Genomic DNA, 15,961 nt, shown 5'->3' with positions numbered 1-15,961 from the left:
TCTGATACTAATAATTATTTCATACTTCAGTGTACATTTTATGACTTTTGGGACTACATTATTTATCGTCTCTAGGGAAACGGGGTATATTTTGATTACTCCCTCTGCGGCTGTGTGTCAGGAGCCTGGCTGTCCGGATATCCCGGGATATCCTTTGCTCCCGAGCACCAGGACATCTGCAGGTGGGATTGTGTCCCTGCTCTCCCATGACTTTCGGCTCAGCCTCCCGCGTTGCACATTTTTCCTCCCGCATTGGATCACACTGTAAACTTTTCAGTCGCTGCAGAAGTTGATTTGTTTGCGGCTCATGTATTGGCTGGATTTTTCTAGGACAGTATAACCACAGCGCACTATAGCGCCATTGTCCGTGTGTCGTACCATCCAAATCCTACAGACATGCAGAATAAAGCCAATGGTACAAAATCTTATATTAAAAGAGTTAATAAAATCCAATCAATATATTATAGCCCCGCCCCCTCCCCCAAAATAAAAATAAATAAGTACACCTTGTTTTAAAAAATAAAATAAAAAGAAGTGACATATATGAATAAAGCTGGTCTTCTAAGGGTTAATAACCCCATTATTTTAGCTACGTTTTCTTATAAGCCGAAGTCCGTTATATCCGGGTCGTCACGTGACTCCTCCGCGTTTGTTTGTGGCCTCCAGGCCTCGTTGCTAGGGCCCCTGTAGAAAAGCCTCATAGCGACGCAACCGGAAGCTGCCGCCCCCATAATGGAGATTGGCAGTTCTCTTGTCCAATCAGTACGCGCGGCGCCCGGCAGCCGCCAGTCGCGAGGCAAGTGTCAGTTAGGTGGGCGTGTCCTCCCGCGGCCTTGGTAACCGCGTGGTAAACGGCCGTAGAGCAAGACGTTCCCGCTCACGTTCGGCGGAAGGAGACGCAGCCGGCAGTCAGCATGAAGATCGAGGAGGTGAAGAGCACCACGAAGACCCAGCGCATCGCCACCCACAGCCATGTCAAAGGCCTGGGCCTGGATGAGAACGGCCTGGCCAAGCAGGCGGCCGCGGGGCTGGTGGGGCAGGAGAACGCCCGGGAGGTGAGGACTATGTCACAGCACGGGGAGGAGAACTACAAGTCCCAGCGCGCAGCCCTCCGGAAACTGATGCCCGGAGCAGCCAATCACGGCACGGATTTAATTTCTACTTGACAGAATCGCAAATGAAAACTGCGCTGTGATTGGCTGCTGTGAACGAGTCGGGATTTCCGTGCCTGGGCATGCTGGGAGTTGTAGTTCCTTGCAAATAGACAGTGGACTCCTCAGTATTTATTGTGGAACAACAACTCCCAGTGTGATCCGCTGCCTGTTAGTAACCTGTCATGTAGATTGTTTTTCAACTGCTTCGATGTCTGCAGCGCTGTTATGTTAGGGCTGGTCCCAAGTATTTGCAGGATGATGGGTGTAATGGCTAGGAACCCCTAGTGCACCCCAGAAGCCCCTGGATAGGGGATAACCGTCTAACCAGGGACACCCCCTTTAATATAACGTTTTGCAGAGTCCTCTTTCATATTCACACGTGTCCCTGTCTTCATGACTCCTGCTTCCTGTCAGTGAATGGAAACATTTGTCACATCTGTGGTTTTGCTACAATTGCATCTTCTGTTGGTGCAGCAGCATGAATCTCCTGAATCTCAGTTTGTTACAATGTATCAGTACAGGCAATGTGCCCCAGTCCTCTACACTTGATGCAGTTGTAACAGAAATCCTGCTCTTTTATGTTTAACCATTCACCATAAGCAAGCCGAGGTTTGGAAATTTGTTAGGACATGAAGCCTATAGTATATCAGAACTTATTATACATTATATATTGTTTGTCTAATGTAAAGTTGTACAATATTCCAATATACTTTCTGTATCGCTTCTTCATGGTTTTCTCGATCTCTGCCTGCTGTCATTTATCCCTGGCCGTGTGATGTCACACAGGTGCACGGCTCGTAATATCCCTGGCCGTGTGATGTCACACAGGTGCACGGCTCGTAATATCCCTGGCCATGTGATGTCACACAGGTGCACGGCTCGTTATATCCCTGGCCATGTGATGTCACACGGGTGCACGGCTCGATATATCCCCGGTCGTGTGATGTCACACGGGTGCACGGCTCGTTATATCCCCGGTCGTCTGATGTCACACGGGTGCACGGCTCGTTATACCCGTGGTCGTCTGATGTCACACGGGTGCACGGCTCGTTATACCCGTGGTCGTCTGATGTCACACGGGTGCACGGCTCGTTATACCCCTGGTCGTCTGATGTCACACGGGTGCACGGCTCGTTATACCCCTGGTCGTCTGATGTCACACGGGTGCACGGCTCGTTATACCCCTGGTCGTCTGATGTCACACGGGTGCACGGCTCGTTATACCCCTGGTCGTCTGATGTCACACGGGTGCACGGCTCGTTATACCCCTGGTCGTCTGATGTCACACGGGTGCACGGCTCGTTATACCCCTGGTCGTCTGATGTCACACGGGTGCACGGCTCGTTATACCCCTGGTCGTCTGATGTCACACGGGTGCACGGCTCGTTATACCCCTGGTCGTCTGATGTCACACGGGTGCACGGCTCGTTATACCCCTGGTCGTCTGATGTCACACGGGTGCACGGCTCGTTATACCCCTGGTCGTCTGATGTCACACGGGTGCACGGCTCGTTATACCCCTGGTCGTCTGATGTCACACGGGTGCACGGCTCGTTATACCCCTGGTCGTCTGATGTCACACGGGTGCACGGCTCGTTATACCCCTGGTCGTCTGATGTCACACGGGTGCACGGCTCGTTATACCCCTGGTCGTCTGATGTCACACGGGTGCACGGCTCGTGTGACCTCGCATAACTAGGGACCAGTTTTTATCCACAGGAAGTAAACAATGAATCCTCCTATAGAAAAACCAAGCAGAGATCTGCGAGGAATTGATTCAGAAAGTATTTTGTAAAATTGTATATGACTCTTCATTACATAAACATCAATTATTGGCTGAAAGAGGACAACTCCTTTAAGGGATGTTCTTTTGTTCACTAGGCTGTGCTGTCACATAATGGACATTGTAGGTGGCTTCCCTCGAGAGCCCCTGGTGACACATGTACTTTACTCAATGATTAGACCCCCCACTTACCTCCGTCGGACCCCTTTGCTCCATCAGATTAATGGAGCAGACGGCCGCGCATGAGCGTTCCGCACCATTATTCTTTGGAGCTGACGGAGACCCCTCGTTTTTGTGATCTGTGGGGGTCTCATCCAAGTTAAGCCCTAACTTGTGTTTGTGGGAAAATCCCCTCTAATCACGCACCGTGTGCCGGATTTCACAACTAAGGTGCGGAGGATGGGACTCTGCGCATCATAATGGTATAAGATACAAGGAGGCCCCTCCTACTTCTCTGCAATGATTACTTCTCACCATGATGCTTAGAGTCCCATCCTCTGCGCTGTGGTTGGTCCGTTGCCCATGCACGTTCCGGGATTCATGCACCAACTATGGTCGTGGGCTTATAGTCTTAGGCCGGTTGCTGATGAGTGAGGTTGGTCCAAGCTCTGTGCACTGGAGAGATTTCCACTGCTGGACTGAACGGCCCTACTGAGTTCTGTCTGGTCAGGGAATTCCCACCAGTGCACGGAGCGGTTCTCAGACCGGAGTCACTATGGGCAACCAACCTCAGTAGTCTATAGGTTGGTCAGGTCACTTCAACTTTCCGGGGCCTTTGGTTCTCTTGCACCACTGGTGATTATTCCCCACGGTCTCTGCACATCCCATCATCTCTGTAGTGTGACTGTTCCCAACCTTTGCCCTGGTCCTAATTGTCCGGGAACAAGGAAAGAACATAATCTGCGCGCAGCATCGGCAGGTGGGGTTGTGTCCCTGCTCTCCCATGACTTTCGGCTCAGCCTCCTGCGTTGCACATTTTTCCTCCCGCATTGGATCACACTGTAAACTTTTCAGTCGCTGCAGAAGTTGATTTGTTTGCGGCTCATGTATCGGATGGATTTTCCTAGGAGCGGCCTGGTTTTAATTCCGGAGCCGTTTTTCAGATGTTTGCGAGCGCTGGCAGTGAAGCAATGCACAAGTTGGAAAGTCCTCTGACAAGTCTGGTCCGTGTGGGCTGAGCCGAGGGGTTATCTGATGGCAGCAGAAAATGTGCCGTGAACCAGTGATTGGGGCTTTTATTTATAGACGGAGAAATTGCAGGATCAAAGCCGTCCAGGCGCGTTCCGTTCTTACCCGGCAAATGCAACTCAACCGTATTCCTTGGCAGTGCCTGGAAATGTGGGGGCCGGTCGGATTGGGGGCAGACGGCCGAGGCCATCACCTCCAATTACTGGAATAAAGATTTCAGTTTTCCGATGATTACAGCCAAGGAGTCTTGGGATAGGATTTCAGATTTTATTTATGTAAATTATCCATTAAGAGAAAGTTCATTATGCAGAAGCTTTCATGGGCGTCCACCGACACCACAGGGAGTGATGAGGGGCTGTACAGTCGTGCGAGGACCTGTGACCGGGCCACCATGGGTTAAAGGGAATCTACCATTAAAATCCATCCAGGGACGTTACTCGTAGATCCAGGCACCATGACTGTTGTATCTTCTTATATTTGCTATCCATGGCCTCCTTCCTTCTAATATTGCCTTTTTAGAATTATGCTTAAATGAGCTGCAACACAAATGGACTCTGGTAACACCCCCCTGAGCCCTTGTAGTTCATTAGCATAATTATAAAAGTTAATTTTAGAAGAAAGCCATGGATAACAAGTGTGAGATTAGCACAGTCACTGTTCCTGGAGCTATGCTTAGTGCCCCTGGATTATTAGGATGGTTTTTAATGGTAGCTTAATTCTAACCTAAAATTGAAACTGCCCCAGTTGTCCATCATCCCCTGGGGTCCTACTGTCACGTTCTGCTCCCTCCTATTATATTGTTAGTTCATAGCTGCCCATATACAGGGTATGATCACTCCTAATGTATACACTGGGGATACATGAAATACCTTACATCCCCAATGGGGCCATACAATGTCCTTGGGGTATATTTTATTCCCCTCTTCCAATTGAGAATTCGCACTTGGAAGAGGCTCTGGAGGATTATCTTTGGCTCAGAGCTATCTATTGGGTTTGATCCACCTTTAAAGGGTTTCCCTGGTCATAACAAAGTGTTTATTGGGGGATCGGTGAATGGAGCAGTGGTGTGAACGCTCGTCCATTCATTTGTGGATAGACTCCTGTTCCCATGATCTGTGGGCGTCCCACCAGTGACCCTCATTGGTCACTGTTATCTCCCCACGATGGGGAGAAGCTGTAGCTGGAGAACCCCTGTAACTCCCAGCCCACATTAGCGCTGCGCCCAGAGGTGGACACACAATAGTCGAGTAGGTTTTGTAATGGGAAGGTGATGGGGGAATCTTGTACTTGTTATGTTTCCATTTTTTAGTCGCCTCATTCCTCTCTGTCAGTCTCTATAACAGGTTTTTCTCTTTTATCGCAGGCCTGCGGAGTAATCGTAGAGTTAATTAAAAGCAAGAAAATGGCAGGACGCGCGGTGCTGCTCGCCGGACCTCCCGGGACTGGCAAGGTACATTGGATTTCACCTGCATCCTATTTAACTGTGGAAAATGTTAGGCACGAAAATCTGAGCGTTCCCGACAAGTACAGGAGCTGGCAGTGCCCCCGAGTGCTGAGCCGGTCCTCCCATCACCCAGCGCTAAATAAACTGGATCTGGGGAACTAAACCACAAGATAAAAGATGAAGTAGCTGGGAATGTGCATGTGCTGTGTGGTTTAAAAGGAATCTATTCTGATAAACCAGGGACACTTACTCATGGATACAGGCACCATTTTTGTGGTTCCTTTTAAAAATCAACTTATAAAATTATGTTAATGAGCCAGAAGGCCTCTGAGGGGTTAGCAGAACCTCTCTGTGCTGTAACTTCACAAGCTGTTACACGGTTTACCTGCTTCCTCAGCACTTTTCTGTCTGATGAAATCTCACACAGTGGAGGTGGGAAGTGCTCCTGCATAGTGTAACAGTCTGTGAAGCTACGGCATGGAGGAGCCCTGGAAACCTCCCCAGTAGCCTTTCAGACTCATTAGCATAATTTATAATGTTGATGTTAGAAGGAAGGAGGCCATGGATAACAAATATAAGCAGATAACACAATCCCAGTGCCTGGAGCTATGAGGAATGTCCCTGGTTAATCAGGATGGATTTTGATGGTAGCTTTACTCTAAAGGACATTTATTGCCATATTACTGGTGGTAGTGTGCTAGTTAGGCTGCTCGTTCCGTCTATGGGAGGGGTTGACTGTTATTATACAAGTTTTCTGGCATCTTTAATAATATTAACTTAACAGATTCCTGCAAGTGTCCCAAATAGGCTGCTTGGACATTTTTTTTTTAAAAATTTTTTTAAACAAGTTTTCTGGCATCTTTAACAACGCAGTAATAACTTTTTTAATTAGCTGGAGGCGCTCAGGCTGAAGGCGCCCGAGTGCCTCTCAGCTTCCCTGTCTCCAAGCCGCCTGTGGAATCTGGATCCGGTGATGTCAGAGCCGGGCGCGTGCTCTCCCTGGCCGGGTGGAGGCTCGCGGGGGGTGGGGACGGCGCGTGCATAAATTAAAAAGCAGAGTGGCACTCAGGCGCCTTTAGCTGTTTTACAAAGTTATTACTGCGTTGTTAAAGATGCCAGCAAACATGTTTAAAAAAAAAACAATAAAAAACTGTCCCCCTAGACTGAACAAGCAGCCTATTTGGGACACGTGTAGGAATCTGGTGGTAAATGTCCTTTATATGGGTTCTCCAATACTGATCAATGAGTAGGAGATCAGAGGGTTGTGATGTCAGCTGATGTACATGGGCTACAAGCAGACAGCTCCATACACACTGCAGTGGCTGTGCTGCGTCATCACATCCCATTCATCTGAATAAGAGCTGAGCTGTAGTTGCACACGTGGGGGAGGAGGTTTTCTGTAACTACCTCCCTCCCATGTCCATTTTACTGTTGCTGCCCCCACCCCCCACTTCCAATTCCCCCTTTCCATGCCGAAAAAAAATAAAAAATCCAATACTCTCCTTCCCCGTTCCCGCACTGCTGTCTGTGATGCTACCACATTAATATACGGCTCAATTGCTGCTGCATCATCACATTGTAATGAGGGATCCACGGGCCCGCGGTGGGGTAACAACGCTGTAGTCAGCTGATGGAGGCTCTGTGGACCCTTTGTACAGGCCCCCGCTTGGTGATATTGGAGAACCCCTTTATTCTATTACTTTGTCTGACCACTAGGTGGTGGTAAAAGTGAATGAAAGAAATGGGTAAGGAAGATGTTAATGAAGGAATTATGGGATGTGGTATTAAGGGGTTTCTCTTTCTCAGTCATTGGGGACCCCCTAGCGATCTGTAAGGACTCCACCAATTTCCTCCGCTTGTATAGTGATCACATGATTGTATTGCAGACGGCTTTGGCTCTGGCCATCGCTCAGGAATTGGGCAGTAAAGTTCCGTTCTGCCCCATGGTCGGGAGTGAAGTCTACTCCACGGAGATCAAGAAGACCGAAGTGTTAATGGAGAATTTCAGAAGGGCGATTGGTAAGTGACAAATCCTGCTTCTTGCTGTGTATGCAGCTGTCGGTGGACCTTACCAAGGTGTCTCCACGTGGGGGAAGCTGAATACTGCTCAATGGTTTAACATGCTCCCTATCCCTGATGTAATCTCATGCAGTGGGAAGGATATATGCTCCTGCACAGTGTAACAGCCTTTGAAGCATGGGAGGCTCTGGTTTCACCCCTAGGAGCCTTTCTGAAAGGGCATAATTTTCAAAGTTGATTTTAGAATGAAGGAGGCCATGGATAATAAATATGAGATGGTGTCACAGTCACAGTGTAAGTGAGTAAATGCCCCTGGTTTATCATGATGGATTTTGGAGGTAGGTTTCCTTTAATGTGAGTTGTCCTTGTGGTGGGATGTAATACTGCATTTCGCCTGTAGTGGTCGCAGTAGAGGAGATGCCTCATTGGCTGTGACCTCCTGGTGCTTGGAGCGGGTCAGATTATCGCTGCAGGGGCCACATTCTTATCTCGCATTATATTTACTAATAAAGACAGACTGATGCATCCAATTATTTCTTAACATCCTAAAATCTCAGTATAAACCGCAGTGGAGAATGTAGCGGTTAAGGAAAAAAACCTATAAAGGGCGATGAGGTGCCAAACGGGCGTTGCAGGGACGTCGCTATCAATAAGATCAGCAGGACGTCTCCGTGATTAAAATGGAGCGCGATCATCTGCAGAGCGGCGGACGAGACAAATCCCCAAATCCCGGAGACAAATGAAGCCCTGACCTCTTATTGATTGTTATATGTAACCGGGGAGGGAACGCGGCCGAAACCTCTGGAGCAGAAATGAAAAGAGAAGCGTCTGCGATATTTCCTTGATGTGATGAAGTTGACTGTCAGGGATTTGGAAATTTGAACCAAGAGATGAAACCTGTGTCACCCCCCCACCCCCCACCCCCCTCCGGATCACAGGCGAGGGGGAAATCATCAGGAACAGCCGCAGCTTTTGTTACCGGGGAACATTCTTTATATGTCAGCAGCGCACGGGGAAGAGCGAAACAAATATTGGATTTACTGAAAGACAGGAGGAGGGGGTGTCACGGGGGGAGGGGGGGAGGCTTTAAGGAATTCAATTTCATCCACGGATTGGGATTAGGGGAGAGATCCTAATAGGATTCCTTCACCCGGCCTAAATTACACATCTAATTCTAGCAGCACCTTCAGCGCCGGGTGCGGAACGTATTTAATTGCAGATGTTTCTGTCGCTCCTCGGAGCATAGAGAGGGCTCCATAAGTAATGGTGTGGATTATGGGGGGATTACATCACACGGACAATGGCAGGAGGGCGTCCGGGGCTCGGGTACATCCCGCTGCTGAATGATGTCATTATAGTCCTGTGCTCTCCCTGTGTCTGTGGATACACCTCTCAATTTATTGAGTTCCTAGATGGGTATAAGAAGGTCTGTACTACACACAGAGAGCGGAGCTGCACTGTAAAGTATAGGGGCAGTACAGGAACATTGTCCTACATGACCACTGTGCCAACCACCATCGTACCACCTGCTCATCATTCTCTCTGGCCCTCCGCCATTGATCTGGCCATCTACTATCATGCCACTATGCCATCATTCTTTCTAGCCCCCCCATCACTGTGCCCTCTACTATCATACTACCTGGCTATTGCTATATCTAGGCCCCCACCATTGTCCCAGCTACCATCCTGCTACCTAGGCCTCCATACTACCTGGCTATTGCTATATCTAGGCCTCCACCATTGTCCCAGCTACCATCCTGTTACCTAGGCCTCCATACTACCTGGCTATTGTTCTTTCCACCCAGCCGGCCAGTGGTAGGTAGAATGATGGTAGGGGGCACAGTGTTATGGGAGGGGGAGGTACTATGACAGGTAGTATGATGGTGGGGGGCCAGAAAGAATGGTGGCCTATATAAATAATTCGGAGAAGGGATTTCTGTCGGTCCTCGTCTTGTAGAAGTGTAGATCTTGTTCCTTCCTGTCCGGGTTCTTCAGTTACAGGAGGTGTTTTCTCTTCTCCTCCCCAAGGGCAGCCGAAAATAGTCTTTGCCAGTGATTTTAGCCGCTATCCTGCGCTGGTGGTGAGTTGTGTACTGGCGGCCATCTTGTGTAGCCTCAGAAGCTCTACAGCAGTCGTAACTCTGACGCTTTGGCCCACGGCACGTTATCAGGTTTGTCTAAACTCGCTGAATAAGGCGCCGTTGGTGTGATGGAGGCTGAAGCATCTGGTTGGTTGTTTATGTGCGGAGGACCTTCCCCCACTGTACAATATGCACTGCTGGATGAGGAAGCAATTAAAGGGATTTCTGGGAATAGATGTGATCTACTCGCCTCTCCCCGGCTCATCCGTGATGTCACATCTGCACCTGAGCATGTGATGGTCAGTAAGGCCTCCTGATGATGCTTTACACTGCAGCACTGCATCTGAAGTAATAGTTTTTATTTTCCTTCTAGGGGTCAGTCCCTTTTTACTGAATATTTCCGTTTTTGTTTTGTTTGTTTTCTGCAGGTCTTCGAATTCGTGAAACAAAAGAAGTCTATGAAGGAGAGGTGACCGAATTAACCCCGTGCGAGACTGAGAATCCGATGGGAGGCTACGGCAAAACTATCAGCCACGTTATTATAGGCCTCAAAACCGCCAAGGGGACCAAACAGTTAAAGGTGCGTTACCTAGTAATGGACTAGTGCGCGTCGGCCATGTTTCCTATGAGATCTGTGACTGCATAGTGTCACTGCTGGGGATATGGACTGTGGATATTTCTTGGCCCAATAGGATTTTGTGAAAGGGCTCTTAAAGGGGAGGTTAATACTCTCAGAATTCATGTTACTCTCCCCTTGGGCCAGTGATGTGTATACATGGCAGCCGTCACTCTGCGGGGGGGGGGGGGGGAGAATCTTGTTTCATAAATCCACCGGACTCTCTTTTCTTTCCCTCCTCTAGCTGGATCCCAGCATCTATGAAAGTTTACAGAAGGAGCGAGTAGAAGTTGGGGATGTCATCTACATTGAAGCAAACAGCGGCGCAGTAAAGGTAAGTGTCCCCAATGCTGTATATGACATTGTCCCCGGATGATTGGGGGGTTCTGTCTCTGCATCCTGAATTATGAGTCTGTTCGGAAGGGTAAAGGAAAAGTTGCATCTTTAAAATATAACATTTTTAAGAAAACCTTTTACTTTAAAAGAGAAGCTTTCAGCGATACTGAAATTGGAGGAATGGAGCCCTCTCCCTGCTATCAGCGGGCCGTCAGTCAGGGATTTGGCAGCGGCCGAGGCGATGCACCTGCCGTCCTCTCACTAACCCAGATTGTGTTCCCCCCGTGCAGAGGCAGGGCAGGTGTGACACCTACGCCACAGAGTTTGACCTTGAAGCGGAGGAGTACGTGCCCTTGCCCAAAGGCGACGTCCACAAGAAGAAAGAGGTGATTCAGGACGTCACGTTACACGACCTGGATGTGGCCAATGCCAGGCCTCAGGTGAGTTACCCGGACACTGACGTTACATTAGAGGTCCTTTATTTCTTCCTTCCGTTATGGTCTCTTTCATATATGGAAAATATACTGAAGGAGATCAGAGCATTTATTATTTCTGCCACTAGATGTCGCCACAGAGTTCTACATGAATAATATATAGCACGACTTACCTCTGATCGCTGTGCAGGTAGATTAGCAACTCCGAACAGGAGGTTTGCTGAGAACCAAAAAATCGTTCTAAGTTATGTTTTCCAAAAGGTTTCTTGGAAGTCGCCACAAGTGTTGGACGTTTTATACATTAATGGCAATGGTATCGGCTGCAGGTGCAGTAGGGGTGTTTATACGCTTTGATATGAGGGCCTATAGCCCTTAATTTCTTTAAAGGGACATCCAATATGTTGCTGGGATTCCGCTCTAGGTCCCCTTCACCTGAATGAATGAAGCATTCACTACCTTCTCGAGTAATGTGCACCTTAATGGAGTAGCGGTGTGTATACTGACACTACAACTCCTTTAATTAGGGCGTCGTAGCAGTGAAACCCCCATCATTGTGTGTTATCCTGTAGATAGAGGCTGCCATTAAATATTGGCACAACCGCAGACCTCACATCTCAGATCATTCAGATTACTAGACATTTGTACTCCTCTTATTTTGTAGGGAGGACAAGACATTCTGTCCATGATGGGACAACTGATGAAGCCGAAGAAAACGGAGATTACAGGTAAGTGTCCTGACTGTAGGTGCGCCGGGAGTTGCTCTGATCATGGGGTGAGACTGTAAATATCAGGCTTGTAGAATAAGAATATAATCTTACTACTATTTTTCAGATAAACTGAGAGGTGAAATCAACAAAGTGGTGAACAAATACATTGACCAGGGGATTGCAGAGCTGGTGCCCGGGGTGCTGTTCATTGATGAGGTTCACATGCTGGATATTGAATGTTTCACTTACCTCCATCGAGCCCTGGAATCATCTCTCGCCCCCATCGTCATCTTCGCTACTAACCGAGGCAACTGCGTCATTAGGTACTGAGTGGCTCCGGATGCTTGTATCGGGGACTTGTGCCATTAAATGTGTGGTCTTCTAATACTATGGTCTCACTGCAGGGGCACAGAAGATGTGGTCTCCCCTCATGGGATCCCTCTGGATCTCCTGGACAGAGTGATGATCATCCGCACCATGCTCTACACCCCACAGGAGATGAAGCAGGTGAGATCTGTGGATGGGTGGTTTGGGGTCAGGAAATTGACTCCTGGCACCTCCTAAGGGTCTGCTTGGCTTGTGCTTACCCAGTGCCTGCGTCATGTACATGCTCGCAGACTATGTAGTAGCTGCTACTGCACAGATGGATGTACTTGAAGCAACGGTGTACATACAGCCAGTGCACAATTCTGTCATTGACCTTCATACAGGCGATCAGCGAGGCTGCTTGACGGTCTGACATTGATGACCTTGGTCTGAAAATGGCTCACAAATTACCTGAACTACTACTTCTAGTGTAGGATCCTTTTTCCTCTGTAGGTTCAGACCATATAACTGGTGTATCTCCCAGGCTACAGGATACAGACTCCTAATATAATATAGGACTAAGACACTGGGAGTCCCTGCATCATAGACTACATGGAGGCTAGGACTCCCAGCGTTCTATACGACTGAGGCTGTTTTTTGGGGCATTACTGAGATTTCATACAGTCTGTCTCAATGGGAACCTGAATTAACCCTTACATGTCATGAGACCCCCTGTATTCCCCTGCATGTCCCGGATTACCACTGGGAGGTTCTGCAGTTATGAAGGTCCCTGCACCAAATGGTTAAGGCAAGAGATTCAGATCCTGGAATGGATAAGAGCCCCGGCATTTATTCTCCCGTCTGTAAAGTTTGCAGGCGCTCGCTCTCCGTCTACTTGTTGTGCACATTCCCAGTTTTAATTTAAGCAGGCGCCTCCTGCTATCTTGTTTACGGAGCTGCCAAAGTGAAAAATACCTGTATTATATGAGACTTGCTATCTCAGCAGTACAACACACACAATAGCATTATCCCGACTCTCCCCCTTATCACTCAGCGCTGAGGACTGGCTTCATGGCGCCCGGTGCCAGCTCCGCGCTTATTATGTGCGGCACCTCGTCTCCGTGTCTTACAGAAGATGGGCGAAGCCTGGCACCGGACCCTCAATCCATCTGATTACTTAATAATATGGAAGTGTCTTATGATAATTGGACATCTAGAGGTGGTGCCAGTGGCTGGAAGTATAATTATCTAATGTCACCACCACTAGGGTCTATCTGTGTTGTGGCTCCAATCCAGAAAAGAATATGAACAGAACCTAAGTGGGTTGGATATTTTACTGGAGCAAACGGTGTCAGAAAAACATTCAATGGTTCAGGTCACAGCTATTCCTCCTGACTCTCCCATACACCTGCACACATGGAGAGCAGGGGGGTAAGATAAATGGATGAATAGTTTGGGAGGTGAGATTGATGCTAGTTTTGTGTCCATTGGTTTCTTATTTGACCTCTGATTTCCCGATTCCCAGATTATAAAGATCCGAGCACAGACGGAGGGGATTAACATCAGCGAGGAAGCCTTAAATCACCTGGGAGAGATCGGCACCAAGACAACATTGAGGTAAATGATGTGCAGGCTCCGGCGGTCATCGCTCTCCTCTCTGAGAGGGCACTAAAGGACGGAGCGGCTGAGTAACGTCCAGGCTGGACCTCACCGCTCAGGGGGATGGATGGCGGCTGTCAGGTGTGTGAGCAGCTCAGGTGCATTACCCTCCATATGTGATGGCACCGGGGCCGCACAATCATCCTTTAACCTAAGGAAAGGACCAGCTACATCTTGGTTCTTGATGAAATGGTGTTTTCTTTCCCCCCCGACCTAAACCTAATGTTTCCTACCGTCACTGCCTTATCCGTCACCACTCCATCTCCAAGAAATTCTTTAGAGGGAATCTACTTGCTTAATGCATCCAGGCAGCAGATTCCCCAAATCTAACTTGTCCCTGTACACTTTTTAATATTTTCTAAAATGTGACCTGTTATTTCTTTGTATTACTTATATGCAAGTTGGGAGGCTACTTGTGGGTCAGGGGGGTTTGAGGGACCCCCTGAGGCTGCTGATGACTGCCTCCGGAGCTATAAAGGTTTAGGGAAGTGCTCATCGCACCTGTGTGCATTCCCCTACTACAGGTATCGCTCACACCAGGAGCACCACTCAGCATTGTAAGTGCCCAGTATGTCCATGGTGGTGGCCTGTCTGGATTGAATACTCTAGGCTCTGGCCCCTGCACACAATGGTGGGAGACCCCGAGTGTTATTTATTTGTCAATATTTTGGCGATCTAAACAGTTGACCATTCGTCCTTCGGATCGTGAACTACAAGGCTACATCCACACTAAGATGTGCCAGTCATGTGCTGGCTGTATTTTCTGCAGCTCGCACACGTCTCCATGTTTTCCTATGGGCTCGTGCACATGTGGATTTCACAACCTGATTTCTTATCCCCGTGCATGAGCTGTTCGCTTGGTTGTAGTCCGTTAAATATGTTGCAGATAACGGTCCATGGGATTGTAGTTTGTAGCCTTAGGTGGCTTGCACACGAACGTATGCTATTCCTGGGCTGGACCAGTATACATTTGGCTGGAGAGGTGGGGGTGTGAGCGCCCCTCTCCATAGGCAGGTATGCTGCCGGGTCGTACATACAGCAAAAGATGGTGAGTGTGCGTGTTGCAGCTTCCATGGCGGCTGTATGCTATCTGCCGGTACAGCTCGCATTACATTGTTAGGACCTGACCCCCAGCACCCCATTGGTCAGCAGCTGTGTCTGACCCCCACTGACCTGGTAATGATATACCAGGAGGCTCCTTTAATATCACACCTCTATCAATCCCCCTGCTCACAGCTGACCTTTAACCTTCTGTCCCCGGCAGGTACTCGGTGCAGCTGCTGACCCCGGCCAACCTCCTCGCCAAAATCAACGGCAAAGACAGCATCGAGAAGGAGCACGTGGAGGAGATCAATGAACTGTTCTACGATGCAAAATCATCGGCTAAAATATTGGCGGAGCAGCAGGAAAAATACATGAAATGAGGAAATGCGAGAGTCACACCTGAAAGTTACGTGTTTCCCGCTCCATCATCTGTGACCTGACCTGAACGTACAGCGGCTCCGCCCCCTCTTCCCCTCCGGCTGCGACGGAAGAAATGAGATTTGGTTGAACGTATTTAATTTGTAATTTTTCTGCCATAAATGTTTTATATTGAAAAGTAAAAAGTGTTTGGTTTTGATTCTTCTGGAATGGAACCTGTCAGTTGGTTTGGGGGCCCGACACTCCCTGCATGCGCCTGGTTTCCAGAGGAAGCGCTGTGAAGACGTTCAGGCCACGGCTGCGATGCGGATGCCCTGGGGGAGGGGTTTAAGAGAACTCTATCCAGGGACACCCAATGCCTTCCCTTCTGCAGACAGACAAGGTACAAAGATCAGGGACACTAAATGCCAACTCCATGAAGGTTTGAGCCACAGACCTGCTGACAGTTTCCTTCTAAAGGAATCCTACCATCATGGTAAACCAGGGGTACTTGCTCATAGATCCAGGCACCATGACTTTGGCAACATCCACTTTTAACTAGGGCATTACCAGAGCCCTTCCTTGCTGTAGGTTCATAGGCTGCTACACTGGCTCCCTCAGCACTTTCACCCTCTCCTCTGCCTGCATGAGCACTCCCACCCCTCCCACTGTTAGATTACATCAATATAACAGCCTGTGAAGCTGCAGCATGGAGGATCTCTGGTAACACCCCAGATCCCTTCTATCTCATTAGCATAATTATAAAAGTTGATTTAAGAAGAAAGGAGGCCTTGGATAAGAAATATAAGATACCACCGCCCCGCTGCCTGGAT

General features: G+C 48.6%; 1 protein-coding gene and 1 long non-coding RNA gene across 2 annotated transcripts in view; both read left to right on the top strand.

The window, feature by feature from the left end:
• LOC140104603 (uncharacterized) overlaps window positions 1-15,961 on the top strand; it is a 213,273-nt gene that overhangs the window by 24,977 nt on the left and 172,335 nt on the right. The window lies entirely within an intron of this gene.
• RUVBL1 (RuvB like AAA ATPase 1) lies at window positions 778-15,334 on the top strand. Its single transcript, XM_072126760.1, has 11 exons — window positions 778-1,055; window positions 5,489-5,575; window positions 7,456-7,588; window positions 10,098-10,249; window positions 10,530-10,619; window positions 10,912-11,061; window positions 11,717-11,780; window positions 11,887-12,085; window positions 12,167-12,269; window positions 13,594-13,685; window positions 14,992-15,334. The coding sequence occupies exons 1-11, from the start codon at window positions 915-917 to the stop codon at window positions 15,149-15,151; spliced, it is 1,371 nt and encodes a 456-aa protein (XP_071982861.1). The 5' UTR covers window positions 778-914; the 3' UTR covers window positions 15,152-15,334.

Source organism: Engystomops pustulosus, chromosome 10, assembly GCF_040894005.1.
Source record: "Engystomops pustulosus chromosome 10, aEngPut4.maternal, whole genome shotgun sequence".
Taxonomy (NCBI): Eukaryota; Metazoa; Chordata; class Amphibia; order Anura; family Leptodactylidae; genus Engystomops; species Engystomops pustulosus.
The sequence above is the reverse complement of the archived record's forward strand: the minus strand, read 5'-3'. Positions and strand labels throughout refer to the sequence as shown.

Bases quoted from the DNA above. Each gene is read 5' to 3' on its own strand.
- RUVBL1 (XM_072126760.1), top strand. From the start codon at position 915: ATGAAGATCGAGGAGGTGAAGAGCACCACGAAGACCCAGCGCATCGCC. The intron at 1,056-5,488 runs GTGAGGACTATG...CTTTTATCGCAG, and splicing joins GGCAGGAGAACGCCCGGGAG to GCCTGCGGAGTAATCGTAGA. The intron at 12,270-13,593 runs GTGAGATCTGTG...CCCGATTCCCAG, and splicing joins CCCCACAGGAGATGAAGCAG to ATTATAAAGATCCGAGCACA.